The sequence below is a fragment of the Sphaerodactylus townsendi genome, linkage group LG09, assembly GCF_021028975.2.
Source record: "Sphaerodactylus townsendi isolate TG3544 linkage group LG09, MPM_Stown_v2.3, whole genome shotgun sequence".
NCBI classification, from domain to species: Eukaryota; Metazoa; Chordata; class Lepidosauria; order Squamata; family Sphaerodactylidae; genus Sphaerodactylus; species Sphaerodactylus townsendi.
In genome coordinates, this window is record NC_059433.1 from 62,489,841 (window position 1) to 62,513,236 (window position 23,396).

General features: G+C 40.7%; 2 protein-coding genes across 4 annotated transcripts; one reads left to right on the forward strand and one right to left on the reverse strand.

Annotated features, from left to right (window-relative positions):
- Positions 1–2,185: 2,185 nt before the first annotated feature.
- On the reverse strand, positions 2,186–13,034 carry ELOC (elongin C). 2 transcript variants are annotated; one of them, XM_048507720.1, is made up of 5 exons: positions 12,896–12,983; positions 11,718–11,789; positions 7,457–7,512; positions 4,063–4,206; positions 2,186–2,607 (listed from the first exon to the last, which is right to left on the reverse strand). In XM_048507720.1, exons 3-5 carry the CDS (start codon positions 7,458–7,460, stop codon positions 2,417–2,419), a joined length of 339 nt encoding a protein of 112 aa, XP_048363677.1. In that variant the 5' UTR covers positions 7,461–7,512; positions 11,718–11,789; positions 12,896–12,983; the 3' UTR covers positions 2,186–2,416. The 2 variants fall into 2 exon arrangements, with proteins under 2 accessions (XP_048363677.1, XP_048363675.1); XM_048507718.1 differs by lacking the exon at positions 11,718–11,789 and having other exon boundaries at positions 12,896–13,034.
- A 363-nt stretch (positions 13,035–13,397) lies between these two features.
- Positions 13,398–22,053, forward strand: HAUS3 (HAUS augmin like complex subunit 3). Of its 2 annotated transcripts, XM_048507717.1 has the most exons (6): positions 13,398–13,938; positions 16,430–17,452; positions 18,381–18,820; positions 20,293–20,518; positions 21,264–21,491; positions 21,656–22,053. In XM_048507717.1, exons 2-5 carry the CDS (start codon positions 16,541–16,543, stop codon positions 21,474–21,476), a joined length of 1,791 nt encoding a protein of 596 aa, XP_048363674.1. In that variant the 5' UTR covers positions 13,398–13,938; positions 16,430–16,540; the 3' UTR covers positions 21,477–21,491; positions 21,656–22,053. The 2 variants fall into 2 exon arrangements, with proteins under 2 accessions (XP_048363674.1, XP_048363673.1); XM_048507716.1 differs by lacking the exon at positions 21,656–22,053 and having other exon boundaries at positions 13,405–13,938; positions 21,264–21,640.
- Positions 22,054–23,396: the final 1,343 nt, after the last annotated feature.

Genomic DNA, 23,396 nt, shown 5'->3' on the forward strand with positions numbered 1-23,396 from the left:
CTAACCAAAGTCAGTATTGCCTACCATGGCTGGCAGCAGTTCTCCAGGGTGTCAGATGAAGATATTTCCCATTACTTGAATGTCAGCAACTGAACCCAGTATGCCAAAAGAAACTTAACATAATAAGCATAAATCATTGCATTTAGTCTCATTTTTCCATTATTTTTTCTCAAAGAAACAAAAAGTCAAGACTTAACGTATTTACTGCAGCACACCCATTTCTGAATTCATTTCTTAAGAGGTGTCAGCAGTGGTAATCTGTTGCAGGCAAAATAAAAAATGCTACAAGACTCTTATTAGGTTTTTTCATGTTACATTCTTGTTTTAAAACACTATACTCAGTACAGCACAATATTTTAAATTAAAAGACCCAAAACAAATTCTAATGTACTCTATTGGTGTGGCCCTAACTATATTCTTAGTATGCTCCAAGATGTATTATACTAAAAAATAACATTAAAAAAGCAGGAACGTCTGTAATATCCCTGTGATAGGTTGTATGATTAATGCATCTTACGAGGTAGTTATTGTATTGTCGAGGTAGTTATTCTTCCAGGCTCATTTCAACCTCTTGTTTGCACAACAGAGTTCAGGAATCACTGCTCGTCAACTTGCAGCAACATTTATCAAGTTGCTTTGTCTTACCATCCTTTCTAACACTTGTTCTGTATCAGATATATTTATCAATACAATCAATCAATTAGCAATCATTGTGCCTTGGATAAACCTAAGTGGTTATGATACTGCCACTGTGCAATATACTTTTAATACACATGTAAAATATTTGGTAGGTTCTGTAACTAATGGGATGATTATATCCCACACCACCTCTGCAGCATAGGTGTTTCACCTCTTACCTCTCCTACCAAAGTTATACATTCATGTGCCCCTCCTGGGCCAGTTGCATAGCAACTGCACTTTGAAGTACCAAAAGGCCACATCTCACAGCACTACCAGCACACCACACTGGAATTCTGGTCATTCTCACATCACTAGCACTTGTCAACTTGCAAGCTACTGAGAGTATGGCTATTCTGAATGGAGCTGGATTCCTTTTACAAGGTATTTTTTCATGTAAGTTTTCTGTGCTGTTCTTCCACCTATGCTTGATTCAGGTAGCACTGAAGGGCACAGCTCACAAAATTATCTTCATTTCCAGCTAAACTTGTTATAGACTAGTTCTGCAAAGCCAGCATCACGAGCATTTATAACTTCAGGAGGTAAACAGATGGGAGAGTGAAACCCAGCAGTGATTGCTGCAACACTGGCATCTGAGTGGACATTGATGGGTGTAAGGTGGGGGGCTGGGCCATTTCCAGGGGTGCAGCCAACTTTAGTCTGCTTCCAGCCATTGCTTTGGACTTACAGCACTTGAAAGGGTAGCGTAACTCAGTTAAGCCATATGAAAAACTTTCCAGGGGGCCAGGGTTTTTAAAATTATTTTTACTATCTCCCTGTGCCACCTGGAAGTGGTGTGGTAGCAGCACTGTCTCCAGCCACCTCAGCTACTGTGGATTCAGTTGTAAATAACATAAATAAATGTAATAATGGCTACTGGTGTAGTCTTGACCCACGAGGCCCCAATGAAGAGACGAGACGCGGAGATTTCATCTGGTGGAGAGAGCCAGCAGCAGGAAGTGCGGGATCCCGTGATCCTGACAACTCTGCCGTGTGCTCGCCCCTCACACCTTTTATTAGGGTTTCAATGGGGGTGTGTAAAGGGGTCGGGCAGGCGGGAGAGCGGGAGGTCGGGAGAGCGGGAGATCATCATGTGATGCATGATCTCATCGGGCTGCTACATGCAGGAGGAAGCATCCTTGTCTGGGTCTAATCCTCACCTGAGGGCAAGGGCCCTTTTGTCCCTTTGTATGGGACACCTGGTGATCGTGAGCCGGGTAGTTCATGACCCGTGACTCACGGGGGAACGGGGGTTGGGGGAGCGTGTGCGCCCGGAAGGCCGTAGCCGGCACCGGAATGCCAGGCGCTCTTTCTGCGGGGTTCGCGGGCTCACCCCTACAACTGGGATCATGAATACTCAAGTAAACATAAAAGTTCAAATAATAAAAAGATAGCAAAGATAGCAATAGTGTTTTCTGGTGTTTCAATCACAGGAATAAATCAGTCAAGTATACACAGTGCTAAAGTGTGAAGAGTTCTGTCACTGCTGAAGGACAAGGCAAACTCATCCATGAATTGACATATTTATTTTTTCAGTTGGTGAGAAGACTGTTATGGGTGTAAGCAGCAAAACAAAATCCAAGCATGCCAAACCACTGCAGATTATGGTCTCTTGCAGTGACTATTACAGTCTTTAACCAAATGTACACAACATGCTATATGAAAAAAAAGTTACTAACTGAGCTATGTGTATTAAATACCGAAAAAAAGTTTACATTTTTATTATAATTTATTTTATTTAACAATCTAAGAAGTTTGCAGCCATCAGCAGTTCCAGTGCAATTTCAGGTGCAATTGGAAATTCAGGAATTTCTGTGGAGCTGTTAGTGTAGCGAACCTTATAGGTGAAATACATGCACACTTTGGATAGGACATGGGAGGGGATCTCTCTGAAATTAACTTCATTTGTTTCATTTTCAGCAAACTGTCCTAGAGAGAGAAATAAAGAGAGATTTTATGTTAGTGTGTAATAAAAATAAGATAGTAAGCATATCAATCCTGCTGTACCTAAAATGATTACAAAAGATTACATTACTGTCTGAATATGAATGTTTCAAGAATGCAGTGTCACTTCAGTATCACTTCAGTATCAGAGCCCTCCGGGGGTTGGGCGGTATAAAAATCCCATAAATAAATAAATAAGAAATGAAAGCATTTGAGTATCCTGCTAGACAATTTTCAGCTAATTAGCCCCACCCTCATGCTGATGTCACTGTCTCAGTCACTAGCTATGGATTCTATGGCACCTTTGCTGCTGTTCTCTTTTGGGGACAACAGTGGAAGCGTTCCCATGTATTTCATAGATCAGCAGCCATCTTGTGAAGTTTGTAGCCTTTGAGCATGACAGAAACATTCCTGTCACAAGTGGTCTGCTAATGTTGCTGTAATGCAAAAACATTAGAGGAACAGGACAAGATAATTTTTTTCTCTCTCTGGCATGAGTAGATACTGAGTAGATACAGAGAGATTAGAATGCACCTGCTCTTAACCACTTAAGTCAGCAGGGTGGGCAAACGCAACAGCACGGCCCTGTGCCAACTCTAAGAGCTGATTTCTGCCCTGCCCTTTCCAAATGTGAAAATTCTAAAAACTAGAAAAGATGCATATTTTAGCTTTTAAAGTATAACATAGCATGCTTAGAACACCCAGATCCAACTCTTATTGTAGAACGTATACTATTAACATACAATTGAAAGCCTTCTCACAAGTGCAGGCTGACCACAAAAACAAATGAGAATTTCCATTCTTCTCAATACAACCAAAAAGCACTACCATTTCTGTTGTTAACTGGTAACTTCAGAATTATTTTTCAAATCCCAGCATGATGAATTATGAAGAAAGATAAAATCTGAACAATTAAGTGTTCCATATGCTACTGGTTTTTTTCCCTCTTGGAGCTTACATGCTAGAAATCCAGGCTCAATATTAATATTTCTTGACAACCTTCCTTTTAATTTGTCTAAAAAATTGGAATCTTTTTTATTTATTCATATTTGACTTCTCTTGACACGAAATATATCTGTCATTCGCACAACAAACTACTATTGCCCATGATTTCAAACCATTAGCTGACTGATCGAAAGAAGCAGACTCAAATGAAAACCTGAAAAAGTATTCAGTTCAGACCCCTGACTATAGAAGACCCAGGGCTTTTAAAATGGCCAAATGGATAAAACCCCAATTTCCAGAAAGTGTTTAGGATACTGTGGGTTCCTGCACTTCTAACTGTCCACTACATTATCTTTGATAGCGAAAGAAGAACAATCCATAAAGTTGAATTTTCACCAAAGAGGCTAGGGAACCAGCTCAATAAATTTTTCCCATGCTCACATTACACTGCACAAAAAAACAAGGAATTTTAAACCCACCATTTGTTGTACATACCTGGGCCGCTCAACATAGCTTTTATTGTTCCTGATGTGAGTGCATGTTCTCGTTTGACAATGAATTCATGGCCATCAGAGGATATCAACTTCACATACATAGCATCAGGGCCTTCACACCCGCCATATGTTTTCTCTTCTCCATCTATAAGACATGGTTACTTTAACTGAGTCTGATTTGAGAACCCCAAATAAAGTTTCAGAGTATAACACTGAATTAAGGAAAAGAAGAACTGTACTATCAAAAATCAACCAGTAATTCTTAACCTGTTCAAAATTCTTCTTTTAGCATTTCATCTCCAATGGATGCCGTTCATTAATTTGAAAGTCTTTTCTCCAGACATGACAGCAAATCACAGTTTACCACTACACATACAAGCCTGAGGATTACTTAGGCTCAAAAACTCCCTCCTCCCCTAGTATGCAGCAAGCTAATCAAACAGTTCTGCTCTCAAAGCAAGTATAGAATCAAACAAGCAAACTGTAATTTACACTTTCCCTTCAAACCAGGATTCTCAAATCCAATTTAATCCTAGTTTGGCATCCTGGTTTACAGGGAAAGTCAAACCCGCAACTTGCCAGTCTCGTCATAACTGTAAATAGTGGCTGACCAGAAAAGCAAAAGCAGCTCTGATGGTTTCAGTCATTTTTGTTCCATGGGATTCACAGCATCACTGTTGGAGAAGCTGTGTCAGAACTCTGTGAGCAGACATGCAGGGTGCTCAGTCCTCTTTCAAAATTAGTTAATCTCCAAATCAGAAAAGATAACCCACAGCCTTGGAATCAAAAGCAATCAACATGCTGATAACAGAGCTTTACATTCCCTTAGCTAACTCTCTAAAAAGAGGCCGATTTCTGCCCTGGGCAAGTGCCTGGATTCCATAATCAAGTTGCCAAGGTGAAAGAAACTGAAGTTTAGCTCAGATAAGATACAGGCAATACTGGTTGGAAAGACTGAAAAGATGGAAAGAGTAGTACAGGCAGGCTCAGGTGGAGTGGGTTAAAAAGAATGAAGACGTTCACGTTTTCCTCCCTGTAGCAGCTGCTTCTGACCCACGGAAAATTCATTCATGGGGTTTCAGAACTGATGTGGACAAATATCCACAAAAGTTGTGGAGATGGAATGAAGACTGTGTGGATGGCAGAATTACAACCAGTCTTCCACCAGCAGATCACGAGATCTAACTCAGCAGCTTTATCTTTGACAAAGGCTGTAAAGAGGATGTGAAAATCCAGCCTTATTGATACCTGGATGTGAAATCCAGCCAATTACACCTGGCATGTAGGCTGACCCTGACCTGGATGGCAGATCTTGTCAGATCTTGGAAGCTAACCATGGTCAGCCCTAGTTAATACTTGGATGACAGCCCCACCAAGGAATACCAGGTTGCTATGCTGAGGCAGGCAATGGCAAACCATCCCTGATGGTCTCTTGCCTTGAAAGGCCCGTAGGGGGTAGTCATAAGTCAGTCACGACTTGATGAGTTTACACACACATACGCAGGCCAACACTTTATTTAGATTACATTGATCTGGCCAAGCGGCATTATGTCACAGTAACCTCGAATTTAAGACATAGGCAATATATTACATATGTTACTGCCCTTTAAATAAAACTTCAAACTTGTACACTATACTGTGGTGCATTTATTAATTAGGATGTATTGTTTTCCACATACTGCATTGTCCTGAAAGAGTTACTATGCCAATGTGTTTCCATTTAAAATGCTATTTTTCATCTTTTATTATGGATATCTAAAGGACTACCTCCCTCTAGATCAGGGGTCCCCAAACTTTTTAAACAGGGGGCCAGTTCACTGTCCCTCAGACTGCTGGAGGGCCGGACTAAAAAAAAACTATGAACAAATTCCTATGCACAAATGATTGTACAATGTTTGATTTCACCTTTCAGCCTTTCTGTCATGGTCTATTTTTAGAACAGTAACCAAAGTATGTCAAGTACAGGGTGGGCTCCAAATATTGTTGGGGAGGCTGTGGAATACCTTCCCCTGTAAAAAAAAGCAGAACTTTCCCAATGAAGCATTCCATCTAACCCAGGATCAGGTATCTTCCTGGGTTCTTTCCTCCCTAGCAGCCAGCGATCGATTCACCAGCCTGGCTGATGCCAATGAGAGTGAGGCGGAACAGAAAGCCTGAGAGCAACACCTGGAGTAGCTGAGAGGGAAGGGCGGCACTGCCACATGTAAGGTTTCCAACTCTGGGTCAGAACATTCATGAAGATTTGGGGGTGCCATCATGTAATTGCAATCAACAGCCGTTGGGGCCAGTTCCTCCTCTCCCTCGAGCCCCCACTGCACATGAATGGAGCCATCGCCGCCATGCCTGGCGGGCCGGATAAATGCCTTCAGGGGGCCACATTTGGCCCCCGGGCCATAGTTTGGGGACCCCTGCTCTAGATGAATTAGTGTGTCATCCCCACTGCAGGTCAGCTCCTGATTTGTATCCCTGGCCATAGAAGTTAGGACAGTGGAAGCCCATTCCAGATTTCTTTCAGTGGCTCCAATCCTTTGGAATGGGATGCCACTGAAAGTATGAATCGTTTTCTTTCTCTGCCTGTAAGCAATTTAAAGCTTCTGTACTTAGAAAATACTTTGGTTAGCCTTGTCTGTGGGTTTTGGTGGAGTTGACACACCAGTTCATACAGGGAGAGGCAGTCAGATAAGAGACAGGTAAGGGTGGTTTGTTGGTTTATTATTGGGCCTACAGTGCAGATATATATGTTGACAGTATTGATGGGTTTATGGATAAGTGTAAAAGTGTGGAGGATGGGGTTTTGGATTACTTTTAACAAACCAGTAAATAAATAACTAATTAGTTGGCGCAGTGTAAGTGGAAAAGGGAGCCTAAGTATTCACTAAGCAGCACACCACAGAGTATACCAATAATTTCTTAGAACTAAAGAGATTTTATTAATTCTCATTATAGATTCTAATGTGTTTTATGCATTTCAAATTGTTGTTAAATTCCTAATGGATTGTGACTGTAGAAGAATGTGAGCTGTAGAAGAATAACAGTGCAATCCTATGCAGACTAATTCCAATAGACATCAGTGGATTTAGAGTGGCATAACTCTTCCTAGGCCTATATTGTCCAATCTGAAGCTGTTAAAGAAAACCTAACCTTTAAATACATATACAATTTCAACACTGTATACACTGTAAATTAAAATAACAAATAGGAGTTTTAAGCAATTTGCTTCTTTGCCTCATGATCTCAATTCCTTCAGATCAATTTTCTAATATGTTTTAGACATTCTATTAATTTATCGCAAAGTGGGTTTCTATCAACTGACTTGAATGCATGATACACAGAGCAGTTCCTTAAAACACATACCCCAAGATGCTTATCAGGGGTAATTTTCACAAAATACTTACCCATCTCTCCTTATCAAATGGTTGTGTTTTTGCTTCTGCAGTTTTTGCAGTAGGAGCTGGAAACAAATGGAAAAGTACATACTTATTCAAGTTCATTAATAAAAGCAAACAAGGTTAGGTGGGAATCTAAGAAGGTCACCAACTTTCTTTAGAGGACGCCAAGTTCTATTTGAATTTAATGCTGATTATGTTTGTAGTGCCACGTTACTAGATTGAACATGATGCCGTTTTTTTGAAAGCTCTTTAATCACCAGCCCAGGTGAGAAATCAAGGTTATTAAAGAATCCCTCCAGTGAAGGAATATACCCATCTATGTATTGTGTGGCCAACAAAACTATACACCCCAAATCTAATTCAGAGCCTATGGGCACATGTCAAAGCTGTACCCTAAACTTAGCTTAAAATTGCTTACTTCCTTATAAGCCTACCCAATTACCATGGTCACATTTGGAAGCCCCCACCTGCTAAGATTTGCTGGAGAGGAGCCTTCTCAGAGCTAGCACTCTGGAACTCTCTATCCTCTTCTGGTACCATCTTCTGTCAGAATGTGAAGACTTCTTTGCTTTGTTTGGCTTTCTCTCAGTGATCGCTCCTTCCTGCCTAATGTTTTAATTGTTATTTTTGTATATATTTTAGCTCTGATTTTAATTGTATCAATTATACATTTTTGTGTGTTTTAATTTAGTAGCCACCTTGAGGGCCCTTATGATGGCAGAAGGCAGTGTATACGTTTTGTTAATTAAATAAAAATAATACAGATATTTCCTCTAAAGCATTGCTTTCTGCTAGCACAATAGGTTGTCAGGTTCCAGTTTGCACCAGATTGGCTGTTGAGGGTTTTCAAGATGTGTGGGCGTGGTCTGGCAGTTGTTGCTCCTAACGCTTGCCTGCAACAATGGCTGGTACATTCCCTACATTTTTAAAAAAACAGAACATGCATTAATAACTTTTTGGCTTAGCTTCAAACCATTAGGAAGGCTTACTGGATACTGTTCAAACCTCCTTGGGTAGACACCCCACACTCTGACAACCTGGACATAGTATAAGAGCAGAATTTCATATATTTTATGCCTGTGGAAGGTAATCTGAACTATGAACTCGGCAAATTTGCTTACAGATCTTTATTTACTCTGCCCAGATCAGGAGTCTGTTACTAATCTTGGAAAGCTATGCCAGACAATGAAGCAGCACCTAATGTAAATGCTGGCCAGCCCTCTTCCCCCTTCCCCTCTACCCCATATATTTCCATGAAAAAATACACAAAGATGTACACATGAATTATTCCTCCATAGCAATATCTGAGCATGAGAATCTGAGCTATATTTTCAATCAACTTATTTCATATTTAAAAATTATCTGCGCTACCAAATACTAATTTATCCACCTCACTTTTTAAGATCTTGTTCCCAGCATTCTGCTTAGTCATGCCATTTCCCTAATCCCCCTCCCATTTCCTAAGGAGTATCTGAGTTATTGTGATGGCTGTTCAATATCCAAGGTTACTAAATTTGAAAGCATCTGCCAGGGCTAAAGTATCAGTAAAATAACCAGCCCTATGTTTAAAAAAATGTATGTGTGGTGGTGGTGGGGAGGCAGAATTCTTCTACTGCTTCAAAAGAATCAATAAATATATCTACCGGTAATTCTCAACATGGCAAATCTGAAGATATTTAAATCCAGAGATGGGACCCAAGCCAGATCATTCTATAAACCTGGAAAACACCCCAGATTTGCAGAAACATCTGATATTCAATACACAAACAGAGGGGATAATCCCCCCCCCCAAAAAAAAATAATAGAAACAGCAGCTGTAGCTTAAACAGTGTGGTTAGAGTGTCAGACTGGGATCTGGGAGACTTGCCATTCAACCATGAAAGTTTGCTGGGTGACCTTGGGGCAGTCACTCTCTCAGCCTACTTTACCTCACAAGGTTGTTGTGCGGATAAAATGGGGGAGAGAAAAAAGGTGTTAACTACTTTGGTCTACATTGGGGAGTAAATAAATATAAGTAAATGAGGTAAATAAATATAACTGAGGTTCAGGGGCAAAACAAAGGTAGGTTAGTGGGTAGGAAATGGGAAAGTGGGTGTGTGGGGATCCCAGGAGAAAAAGAAGAAATAGCATGGAGAGGGGATACAGGGGGAAATGTGGTGTCCCCCACCTCGCTATATAGACTCCTCACTATACTATTCTGCCCAGTGATTGGGTCTGCACAACTGGCAGAGGGAGTTCCAGGCAGAGATTGTCAGGAGGGAAAGCAGAAGCCAGGGAAGCAGGTAAATGTAGGTTGTGGCCATGAAAGAGAAAGTCACAGGAAAAGTGGGATTTCAGGGAAGAAAGAGGGAAAATACTGGAGGGGGGGGAGAATAAGATAGCTGCCGTGTGTGTACTTGTGGGTTCCTTGCTTGTAGGACATTAACAACTCAACAAATTATGCATATGTTCAGAAGGCATGGGCAGAATAAGAGAAAGGATAGTAGCTAATCATGTATAAGCAATAGAAAAACAGTGAGCTATAATGTTTGCTGTAATATAACATGTAACAGATTTAGATGCTTAAGATTCACCAGGTTCACTTGTGTGTGTTTTTTTGAGGAGGAGTAGGTATGCAGCACAGCTCATCACAATTCTGTTGGTCCCCCCCCTTTTTTTCTTTCCCAGCTTTATTAAATTTTAACGGTTTGAACTATCCATCTGTTTGAGGGACAGCATCTGGAATACAAAACTAGAACTACCTTATTTTTGTTAACAAGCAAGGGTTGCAGGTTATTGGTCTCCTAAATGTACAATATTTGTACACAGAGTATCATAGTGACACCCAACAAGGCTTTTCGTGACTACACCAGATGAAAAGGAAAGAAGAACTAGTGTTTTCTGATCCTTTTCCCACTGGGCATCTGCTAATGCATATTTTTACCTTTACCCACTGATTCCTATGGGTCTGCAGGCAGATTAGTTGTCACCAACTTTGCTATCGAACTATCAGAAAACAAAGCAGGCATCAGCAGTTCTGTAGATTATGTAAAAATAGTGACAGTCAACAGCTTTGTTGAGTGTAGGAGTGTATTAGTTCACCGAATCATCTTAAGGGTGGTGGAGGAAGTTGAGTGTAGCTAGGATATACAGCTGAAATTGATTCCTGGAAACTATTTCTTCATTTGCAGTTTCTATTTCTTATTACATCCAGGAAGCAGAAGTAAAGAGATAACATTCCACAAAACAACTAATCACAGGACAACCAAATAAAACAAGCCCATTTTAATTAACCATCGAACTGAATAAAGCAAGTGAGATTTGACTACATTTGTAAACCAAAATAGCTTTTAGCCTGCTTTAGATTGTATTCTCATGACACAGAAGAGGCTTCTTGTATAAACTGTCCCATGTGATGCTTGGCATAGAAATTAATTTTGGTGTAATAGTTGTTTAGGCATGGTGCTCCAGTATACACATCAGGCCTGAACAACCAGAACAGAAATATGGTTTGATAACAGGAGCCCAGCATTTGACCAGCTCTGAATCTCAACACATGCAATTTATGGCTCTTTTTAGTATATAATGCAAACTATCTCTCCGGCCCCTTCCGCACATGCAGAATAATGCATTTTCAAACTACTTTCACAACTGTTTGCAAGTGGATTTTGCTATTCCGCACAGCTTCAAAGAGCATTGAAAGGAGTTTGAAAGTGCATTATTTTGCATGTGTGGAATGAGCCTCCCTTTCACTAATATACTGAGTACCTGAGCAAAACTTCCTAATTTGACCACTACTGCCTTCAAATATGTGATCTGGGAATGTCTTGAAGAAAAAAATATTTAAGTATTTGAAGAATATACTGCCTGGGTTTCCCGGATGAACTGACTAAGTGTCACTATTTTTTTAACCTTTGACAAAATAAACTTTTGATTGGTAATATCTGACTAGGCAATTAACCACTATCCCAACACTGCAAAACAGATATCATATCAAAGAGCCCTTTGGGGATTGGGCGGTATAGAAATCCCATAAATAAATAAATATTAAAGTACAGAAAAGAGTAAGAGGCCAATAACATCTGAAAGACTTAACAACATTTCTGACAGGATATGAACTTTCATGAGTCACAGCTCACTTCTGCAAGTATCTGAAGAAATGAGCTGTGATTCACAAAAGGTCATATCTTGCCAATAATTCTGTTAGTCATTAAGGTACTTCTTGTTCTTTCATCATACTACAGACAGATCAACATAACTACCCAAATTAAATTAAAGACTGTTTTACCTCTGTAGCAGCTGAAGTTGTGATGAAAGTGTACCAGAAAGATCCCTCTGTCCATATGGTTTTAATACATACCTACAAGTAAAACCTCTCTTTACATGATCTCATTATCCCTGTCTCTCTCCACTTAGGTGTCCCAATAATTTTTTGCTCATAGTATTCCTTTCTCTATTTCCACCATCTACAGCTGCCTGGGGTCTCATGTTCCTACAAACAAGGCCATCCTTTATTTTACTTAGCAACCCCATTTTTGCTGATTCCATATCACCAAAGTAATGCCCCCAAATTGTTAAGAATGAATGTGAAAACATTCTGTCTTATAACACAGCTGCATTAAATAACCTTGTAACCCTTTTCAAGTTCTGTAATATTCTGAAGTTTCCTACTGAATCTAAGATTGTCCTTATGTACGCTATGAAGTAAGTCCTACAGACCTCAGCAAAACTTCAAAACATTAATAGAATCAGATATTTTTTTTAAAAAAACAACAGGGGATGCCACACATTGATGCCCAAGCTACAACCCCCGCCCCCAAATATCTTTCAGGCCTTATTCTTATTCTCAAAACTCCAAAATTATTAGAAAAAGGCACAATATAGTACATCACAATATTTGGGAAGACATGGGAGCAAAGTGCCTTGACAAATGACACTGGATAACAAAGGAAAGAAATCATTTGCAGAATACGATAGGAAAGCAGAATTACAGCACAGCAACCATGCTGGAGGTAAAGAAATCTTTGCTTTGAGTCCCATTACATTAGAAATGTAAGACGGAAATCATGCGAGAACGGTCGGTTACGCTTGGAAATAGACTTCTGGGCCAAAAGAAATTCCACAGAGAATGCAACTGGAGGAGGGAAGGAAAGGATAGGGACACATGCATATGTGTGTGTGTGTGTACACCCACCCCCATAAATCACGCTGAGGTCTTCCAGAATACAGGGAAGAACGCGGGGCGTGGACCGTCGTGAGCGATTTTCAGAGAACAAGTCTATCGCTCAAGGCACCGAAGGGGGTTTCCCTGAGGTGAGGGAGCAGTGCTCCAGGTCTGCGTTTCAGAAAGGATAAGAAAACGCCCAGAAGACATTTGGTTCCTGGACCTATTCCAGCAGCTTCAGGAAAACAGACCCCCACAGAAGGCAGGAAGAACTTCGCGCCCTCTCTCGGGCTCCCACTCACCTGCGTCCTGGCAGAGCCCGAGGATATTCACGGGGCCGCTTTGCAAATCCCCGTTGGGTTCCTGCCGGGCCAACTGCCCTGCTCAAACCACTTCCGCTGGGTCACAAGCATAAGCTTCCGGTCGGCGAGGCGCAAGCGCAGAAGGAGCTGATGAGCTGCCAAACTAGCCTTTTATTGCATCAGCAAAGTGTGGAACTGACGGTTGTTTTGTTTGCTGACTGGATTTCCTCGTTATTTTCGACCTCTCGTTTCCGGAAAGAATACATGTTCTATATGTGCCAAATATAACGATTGGAACTCGTTATAAATATGCTGTGCGGGATCACTCTGAGTTAGTCTTAAAACAATCAGATACCATCGCGTGCAAGCTTTTGACTTCACAATTTTTCATCGTCTCGAAAGATCTTGTTACCCCAGTCTCTCTTTTTATATTTTATTAACTCTCCTAATGAAGAGCTTTGGATGCCTAGAAAGCTTTCACAGTACGTTGAATTATTGGCGGGGTGGAGGGGATCTTGACAAAAGGTTACAAAACGGTTTTTGTTGACTGGATTTTCCTTAGCAGAAACACAAGAGTCCCTTTGCTTCTAGTGAGGAGATTTCAGGGGTGGACCATAGTTCCCAACAACCGCTCTACGCCATCTCGTTAGTTCCTTTGAATCCAATGTAAGGCTTTATTAACTCTTATTGCGCATGCTCATTCTAACGGATGTCAAGTTGCACCCTCAGTAGGACAACCTACAAGTTGCGTCTTAACTTCTTGACCCTAAATACAACACTGGTTGGGCGTTTCCGGGTTTGCGAGGCATTCCGGGAAATGTAGTCCTTGTTGTGCGAATGAGCTCTAAGTGTCTATGCGAGGCGAGAATTTTGTACCGCCGTGCGGGATAAAGGACAGATTCACGCGAGACTTAACGGACTGCGCAAGGAAGAAAAGAAGCGCAACTTTGGAAAAAAAACACCCTCGCCTCGCGCGCGCAAACAGGTTTGCTGTGACAGTTTCTGCCGCCCGGTCGTGCAATGTTGTGTCGTTTCACTCGGAGGTGAGTTTAACGGGACTTGCTGCCGAGTCCGTTTTTGCCGAGGAAGCAGTTTTCAAATTGGATTTAAAAATTTTGACCTTTATGTTGCTGAAATTCAGATATGTGTTACCTATTTATCCTTGGCCACATCAATCTTCACTGGAGATCTAGCAAAATTTAAAAGTTCATATGGTGACAGCACCCTGTGGCCTGACAAGCAAATATGAAATTGCGGGAATAAATTAACAAACCTTTAATTTAAACACAACAACTTTCTATCATTTAGCTATAAATAGTGAATACATATATGTATATATGTACAGCACAACTCAATTATACAAAATCTTCAGTGCCTTTTAAGAAAAGTACTCAAAACAGTTACAACTACTAACAGTTCTCAATAAATTAAGAACAGCAAGAAAGTCCAAACTATTAATAAAGCAGGGCTTCTTTATCTCATCTGTTCATCTGCATAGGATGTAGCTGCTGCAGGTCTTTCTTCAACTTGTGCCTGTAAAAAAATAAGTAATTCCCTCAATTGAGCTGTCAGCCTTCCTTCTGTTGCAGGCCAGATCAACTGAGGAGGGTGGGGCTCTTGCTGTTGGCAATAAACAAGCAAGCTTACCAACTGCACATGCTCATTGAACTCTGGGCCCTAAAATCCAAGCAAAACACAAATACTAAAATGTCATGGGTTACAGATGCTATACTTTATTTTGTATTTATTTAACATGTTTAAATGGTATAGTGAATTCCTTAGCAGGCAAATGGATTTTCGTAGGTAGAGAGTGACAAAAACCACCCGGGAGTTCTTAACCCTTTTTTGTGCCAGGGACCCTTCTTAAAATAATGCCTTTACATCCATAAAATAATATACTTAGTGTTAAAAGGAAGCCATATATGTTGATATATGGTTATGTTGAATTTCAGTTAAAGGTCAGTGAAAATAAATATGTCAGTTTTCCCCATTCAAGTTCATAGGCTCCCTGAAATCTGTCCACAGACCCCAACTTAAGAATCCATGCTGTAACCCCTCTAGACTGGAGGTTAAGTAAAATAGATGTAATATAGAAACAAGAAAAGAAAAAAAGTCACTGGCTTATGAAAAAGGCTCAGCCTGCAGTTTTTGTTGGGATTATTATGCAAACATAATTGGATTACACACATGCAAATACTCAGGGCACCTGAATTTCCCAGCCTTTTCTTTTTGTATTTTGTTGAAGGTAGTTGTTTTCTAAATTACTAAATTCACTGACAGAGAGGTGAAATGTAAATGTATCATATAAAACAGGTTTTAAATAAGATCGCTAGGAACCTGCCCATGGCAGGAGGATGGCCTCTGGTATGATCTCCTGCCTCTTTTTCCTGGACTATGCCCTGTTCAGGATAAAGATGAGAGTGTGGTTGTGCACACGAAGTGACAGGAGGCTGCTTCCAGTGGAGAAAATAGTACTGAGTCTAAATAGGCATTAAAGAGTCTTTTCTATGCCCTTCCTGAGCACATACAGCTGTAATGCCCCTGACTGAAATGAGTTCAGTTATTTGCTAGTCAGTCAACTGAGAAAGAGTAACTTGAAGGTCCCTGTAATCATCCCTCCTACTTTGTTTCAACACCCAGGGGCTTGTCACTCTCCAGAACTGGATTCGGGAAGGAGGACTGCCTGAACCCAGAGTTGACCCTCCCTTAGGGAAGCATTTAAAGGGTGTGCCCAGAAGCAGTCAGGATAGAAGAGGCAGACCCACTATAAAGCAGCTGGGAATAGGGAAATGGTGAATAACTGGGTGGTGTGGAACTCTCTCTATTAATCTGTCCTGGGGTGTTGTCTTACAGCAACGGAGACAGCATGTCTTTTCGACAAGTGAGAGAAGCAGGGAGCAACTCTGCCATCCTGTTTCCCCCCAGGCCCTTTTATTGACAGTTTACAAGAGGAAAAACAAACAGGGCAGGCAGGCAGAAGAAACACAATACAATGGACAGGGCAAAGAGCACAGGGGGATTTGGGCAGGAGATTTGGCATTTGCACGTACACACATTGGAGCTAGACGGTCTGCAATGTCAGCAGTTTTCTCCGAAACCACACTTGGGAAGGAGAGGTCAGTTGCACGTGAGAGGCCTTTTTCCAAGCAGTGTATTGCCGTACTCAGGCGCCCCCCCCCCCCCGATGTTGGGGGGCCCTTTTCCAAGCTATGTGCTGCCGTACTCGAGAGCCTCCCGGGCACTGTGAGACCCCTTTCCAAGCAGAATGGCTGCCATACTCGGGAGCCTCCCAGGCACTGTGCCCCCCAACACTGGGGAACTTGCCCTTCTAAAAGCAACCCTAGACTCAGACCTGATAGCACCAGCTGATGACACCAGGTTGAGGATCATGGATATTTTTATTGAACATTTCTTTGTAATACTGCGGTGTTTGGCTATTTGTTGGATAACTGGGTTTTTAAAAATTATTGTTATTGAAATTGTAAATTGTGTAGGAATTTACAGTCCCATATTTGTATTCCTTTTTCTTTGCAGAGATTTAAAGTCGATCACTATGAGCATGTTCTACTTTTGTTTGGTATAGATACTTCAGGAGCCTCCTAGTATAGTCATTAATATCGAAGGTTGTAGGCTGACTCTGAAACCATGAATCGTGGAATTAAGTTTGTGGAAAGTCTGAAGAGGATAGGGTATTCAGAGGTAGCTTCTCTGAATGGAGAAGACTTTGATTGGTTGTTTGAGACGTTGGAAGATAAATCATTTTTGGAATGGTTTTGTACAAATCTGACTGAGCATCATGCATTATCTGAAGAAGAGCTGCAGACTTTTAACAATCTCCTTAATTCTACAAAGCCTGTGCTAGAAGAGGCAGCTCTGGATGAAGTTCTTAAGACCTGTAAGCCCCTCGATTTGAACACCAGTAACTTTGAAGAAGGAAATCTTGAGGCACTAGAAGATGAACTTCAAGCACTCCAAAAGATTAAAAATCTAAAGATTCATCATCGTAACAAACTTCAAGCAATGACTTCAACCAGTAGCCTTCGGTCACTGAAGCTTAAAGAGACTGCAGAGGAAACAACTAAAAGCCTGAAAGATGAGCAGGCATTGTTCACTGGCATGAATACAAAGATAAACAATGAGCTGAAATCTCTTACTGAAAGAGTTCAGAAGTTGACTACTTTCTTTGCTGTTCAACCCAGTCAGAAAGGGCAAGAGCCTCATTCTGTGGTGTTGTCCCAGCTTGCCTTAGATGACTATTTGTGCCAGGAAGAACAAAGCACTGCAGCCCTTACTCTGTATACAAAAAAACAGTTTTTCCAAGGAATAGCCGGGTTGGTTGAAAGTTCAAATGAAGAAAAGTTTCAGCTTGTTGATATAAGGAGTTCGTTCACTGACACTGAGAGCAATTACATTTCTGAGGAGCAGCTCGAGCTTACCAGGCTGCAGATGGCTTATGTTTGTGCTCAGCATCAACTAATTCAGCAGAAAGCCAAGGATCTAAGCATGAGATCAGGTCTTCAGTGGGCAGAGGATAACATTTGCTTTTTAAAGAAGGTGGTAAGTCCTGTTGTTTTCACAATCATAGCCAAGTTTTAGTGCATTGTATTAACATAATTAACAGAATAAAGTTAGTTAATTTCAGTTGCTCCCTGTGCTTAAGAAACTGTTCCCAGGCTTTGACCTTCAAGAACAGTTTGTGTTTTGTGCCATCAAGTGTTTTGTGCCATCAAGTTCCAACAACCTTGGATGAATATTCATGTCCTATCATTAACAGCATTGCTCAGGTGTTACAAACTGAAAGCTGTGGTTTCCTTTGTTGAATCAATCCATTTCATGTTGGATTTTCATACCACCTTCAATTTTTCCTAGCATTTTTATCTTTTTCACTGTGCAGTAGTTTCAGTTTAGTCATTATAGCTTGATTTGAACCAACATGTTTGTCTTTTTGGCAGTCTATTGTATCTGTAAAACTCCACTCCAACACCACATTTCAAGTGAATTAGCTTTTTTTTCTGTCAGCTTTCTTCATTGTCCAACTTTCACATACATGTATAGTTATGGAGAATATCATAATATTAATTATCTTGATATTGGTCACCAGCAGTATTTCTTTTTACTTAATTATCTCTTCTCGTTCCTGACTGCTCTTCCTCTTTTTTAATGAGCTAATTTCATTCAAAATTTTTGTAGTTTCTCTAGAAACTTATTTATTTACATTAGTTATAATTAAGCATGGGCCTTTGGCTGTCAAAATACATGTTCATTAAGAACTCTTTATAAGCATTCATTCTTGGAAAACTGTGTATATACAATTATCCTTTGATAAGAATGGCTCCTGCAGTGATATTTAAATCATGAAAAAAACTTGAATGCTGCCCCTCTATAAAAATAAGTTTATAGTAGTAATTTGGGTTTGTTAGATGTATGAGCACAGACTAGACTAATAAGCATATGGTTTACAGAATCTGGTTTGGTTTTTTTCCAGACTCATGGAAAAGAAAATTTTGAAGCAAGAATTTCTAGTTTGAACAATGAGATCTCAAAAGTAAAAAAACAATTGTCTAAGATAAACAGTGAGACCCTGCCTTCACTAGTAAAGAAGGATGCGGAGTTATTGAATATGCCAGTTGTGAAGGGCAATTTTGATCTACAAATTGCTCGGCAGGACTACTACACATCAAGACAAGACCAAATTTGTCATCAGTTGCTCAAACAGAAGGCGTCGTTTGAAGTTCTTCAGTTGGCTTATGAAATTGAGTTGAGAAAACTTAGGGATAACAGCCGTCTCCTGGAGAAAATGGTACAAGATCTGAAGCAGAACAATAACGTTTTGGAGCGGACTCTAGAAACAATGTCTGATCCATCTATATCCCAGTATAAAATACCAAGAAGCACTATTGACTCCAGAGATAATGCTACACATAGGTAGGCAGCTGCTGATGTTCTGTGAAATTCTGTGTTAATATGTAAAGCGTATTGTTAAAAACTGACAATTATATATTTGTTTACATAATTTATACCCCACCTTTCTGCCCTAATTAGAGATTAAAAACCATTAAAACCAAACAAAAACACATCATTAAAATCACATCTTAAAACAGGGCAAGAAGGAGGGATCACAGAGGGCACAAGAGACAAAACAAAAGTGTGCACAGATTGGTGGGAAATGGCATCAAGAGAAAGATGAGACACCCTGGGGGCAGTGGATTGTCTTGCTGTTAGGACTATGAAGACCCTCTTCTAGGTTGCCACCTGCCTAATCTCAGGAGGTGGAGGCACCCAAAGCAGAACCTCCAAAGATGACTGAAGAAGAGTTGGTTTTTATACCATGCTTTTCTCTATTTTAAGGAATCTCAAAACATCTGACAATCACATTCCCCTCCTGCCTCCACAACAGGCATCTTGTGAGGTAGGTGCGACTGAGAGAACTGTGATTAGCCCAAGGTCACCCAGCAGACTTCATGTGGAGGAGTGCAGAAATAAACCCAGTTCTCCAGATTAGAGTTCACCCTTCTTAACCACTAAGCAGTCATAGCTGGTAAAAGGTGGCATTTCCGGCCACAGTTGCTACCTGCTTATCCAGCAATAGGAGTAGCTCCAGGACATCTCTGAACTACAGTCTTTCCTTCAGGGGCTTACACAAAGATCAGACCTTCCATTTACCAGTAGAAGTTCCACCTTATTGGGAATAAATTTCAGTTTATTAGCCCACATCCACTCCAAAACTCTCCAGGCACCGGTTCAGGGTTGCTGTAACTTTCCTGGAATTAGCTGGAAATATATAGAGCTGAGTGAATATTGCTTATATTGGTGGCAGTTCAGGCCAAATCTTTAAATGACCCTATCCTGCGGTTTCATTAAATCCATTCTATGGAAGTAAGTTCAGCTGAAACCAATGGAATTTTCTTCAGTAGATTGATTTGACCCTTTAATGCACTGATGTAACAATTGGAGTTCTTTCGTCCCTTTGTCTTCCACTAGTAGTCCCTTCCGGAACCAAGGAAAGTGGATTCCTAGTGATTGTTGTACCCATTTAGACAGTAGCTGTTAGGAGGTTGCACTGTGAACAAAGCACAGCTACACTGATGGAATGAGGGACAATTTCACCCTGTCCCCTCTTGGTGCATCTGGCTAAAAGTATCTAACTACCCTAGGAATTGGCTTCAGAAGGGAGGGGAAAGAAAGCTGCCTGACCATCAGTGCATTCTGCCTTCTAAGATTCTGCATTCATGTGTTACCAATCTGTTCAACAATGTTTGGGTTTAAAATTAATTAGTCTGGCTACTAAGAAAATATGTTACTTGTGTACTGCTTTGCCAATGCTTTGTTTTTGGTGTTACAGATCTCCAGTAGGCAAGTCTTGTTTTTTCTTTAACTAACAGTTTTATATCTTGAAGGTTGTATCAGCTTCTGGAAGGAAAGAATGCAAACCAGTTGTTCAGAACTAATGAAGGCCTTGAGCAGGTGGCTGAAAAGCTGCGTCTAGACACAGTGTCATTTCTTGATCAATTAGCAGCGCTGAGTCAAGAGCAAACTCTCCTTCTGTCAAAAATGGATGCTGATATAGTTACTCTTCGTGAGTCTGTGTACTCCAGAGGAGATGCGGTCTCTCTTAGTAACCAGGTAAGCAAGTAGATTAGACTCAAGAATATATTTCTCTTAAATATGCAGGTATTTGGTTTCTTGGGTGTTGGTAGCAAGTTGACAAAATACTATAGCAGGGTATCTAAAAATTAGGTAGCTCGTGGCACATGCTCCTGGTGAATGGCATCCTGGCCTAGGTTAGCCCTTTCTCTCTGCCCTTCCATTCCTCAGTAGCTGAGGCATTCAGTGCTGTACCCTAACTCCTGCTCTGGGTTTCAGTTTTCTCATTACTTTTCCCTTCTAAAGTAATTTGTCTTTTCTCTGGTACCCCAAACCATGCAGCTACAGCAAATGCTGGTCTATCATGCTTCTGTCCTACGTTCATCATGGGAAATGTACGTGCCTAGTGGTCTTGGTGGCTATACCAATTAAAATATGGGTTTTGGTTCAGGCAGAAGCAGCTTCAATGTTTCTAATTGCTTCTGCATCCTGCAAAGCTCAACAATGCACAGGTGTTCCCAAGAGAGCCAAGAATTTGGGACGGAAAAACTTGGTGGTGATTCTCCTAAATGATTCCTTGCCTGTTTCTCCCTAATTCAGCATAAAAGCAGGCTTCCATAGAATCCCAAAGCTTAATATTTAAAGAAGCAAATGGAGGAAACATATGGCTTGTGGCTATTGAAGGCTGGGAACTTAAATTCTAAAATGCAAGTTGCTATTTACCAATATTCATATAAAAGTATAGAAACATGTAAACTTATTTTTGTTTCTGTCTTTTATTTAGGAACTGACCGAGCAGTTTCATCAGCTGGAATTTCAGCTAAATAAACTAAATCAGCTTACTATGGATTTTCTTGCTGATATAAAAGCTAAGAAGAAAGTTTTGGAGAACAATAAATTACAACAGATTGAAAGAAAATTATATGTTTACTTTTTTAAAGATGAAGAACGCTTGAAGAATGTTGTAGAAAGAATGGAAAAACAGGCAAAGACTTAAGTTATTTGTTTGGAAGATTACATTTTTATTTCATAAAACTGAATTTTAATTGGCATGACAAATATTTGTTTTTATGATGAATTTTGAAATGTTGAATTTAACAAATGCAAGGAAGAAAATGACTGTTTCTGCCACAACAATAAAGACACCGAAAACACCTACAAGTACTGTTAGTTGTTTACTGGACAACTTGTTTTGGATTTTTTTAAGGTGCTGCTTTTTGTTCTGTGGCAAATAAAAACCCTAATTTACAAAGCTCAGTGATATAAGACATTTTGCAAGTGCATATCATCTCCATTCCAACAAAAAAGGCAGAGTATCTTTTCACTCTTGGGCTCTTTCCGCATGGGCCAAATGAAGCGTCCCAGGGACGGCAAAAACGCCATCCCTAGGAGAGCGTTCGCATGGCCACCGTTGCTGCATTGCAGCAGCGCCGTCCTCCCTTTCCCCAGGCGGAGTGAAGCTGTCCCTGACAACCTCGCTCATTGAGCGAGGTTTTAAAAAAACTGCGTCTTCCTTGCAGCATGGTGCGAACCGCACCGCAGGGAAGCTGCCCCTTTCCCTGTCACTCCCACTCACCTGCCTCTTCAGCGTCACTGTGGAGGACTGCAAGGACCCGCCCATGCTGTCCTCCGACCTCCAGGGGTCCGAGGGCAGCGTGGGCGGGTCCCTGCAGCCCTCCAGAGCGACGCTGGAGAGGCAAGTGAGTGGGGGAGGGCAACCGAGAGGCGGCTTTGTGTAGAGCCGCCTCTCCAGCTAGGGAGGGAGCCGGGACTGCTCGTGCGAACACCTCCACAGGCATAAATTATGCTGGTGGAGAAGCGCTGTTGCCGCCTTGCGGAAAGGGCCTTGGCTAAAATAGAGAAGGCCCAACACTTACTATGACTGTTTGATGTAGTGTTTTTATGATAGTTCTAATTTTATTCTGCTCATTGCTACCTGATACTCCAATAGTTGGTGGTACCTGTACCCCTCCCCAAAGAATTAACAAATGCTAATGTTACTAAAAAGCAAACTACGTATTAGTAATTGCAAACAATTTAAATGTTCTATTATTATTTTAGCATTCTAGAAAAGACTTTAATCTGCCTTATGTGATTTTGATTTGGCTTTTCACAATAGGTGCCTGCAGGTTTAAGGATTATGGCTGCGTTTTCATGCAGTGCAGAGCATTTGGTCAAGATCTTAAACAATTCTTTTTAAACTCAGTGGGCCTCACTTCTAAGTAATTTAACTGTAAAAGTTGATACTATTAAAATGTGAGTTACAGTTAAATAGATATGTAATTGCGGTGTGCAACTGCTATACATTTTTAACTTCTCAGTGCATTGTGAATATTAAAATGTGTAGATTTTTTTATCACATTCAAATCCTACCAAGGCAAGGTGCTCAGGGTTAGTTTTAGTTCTATTATAATTTCTGCTTCTTTTCAAAGTGCAACTAGTGGGACTGCTTGCTTGAACATACAGGGCGGAAAAACTGTGACATTTCTTCCCACTGGGAGAAAACACCTTTCAGTTCCTATAACTTTTCTCCAGTGAGAGTTAAAAACTGCTGACTGTAAGCAAAGTCACACCCCAAACACAGACAGTTCTCAGCCTTTTAAGGGACTTGTGTGTTTGTGGTAGAGTAACATTTGATTTAACTACTGATCTTTCTGTTGTCAAAGAATGCCATTTTTTACTTTCTTAGCAGAAGGCTTTGATACAGTTTTAAGCTAGCACCAGAGTATGCAGCTCCTCTTGAACTTAGGGCAACGGTGTGTTTCTATCATACCCTAAGAGCATCTGTGTTACTGTTTTGTTTAATAATCCAGCCTGTTGAAGACTAGATACCCTCAAAAACTTGTACATTATTTTTAATAATTTGTTTGGTTTTAATAAACCATATTATATGACTTTGGTTTTGATTACTTTTGTT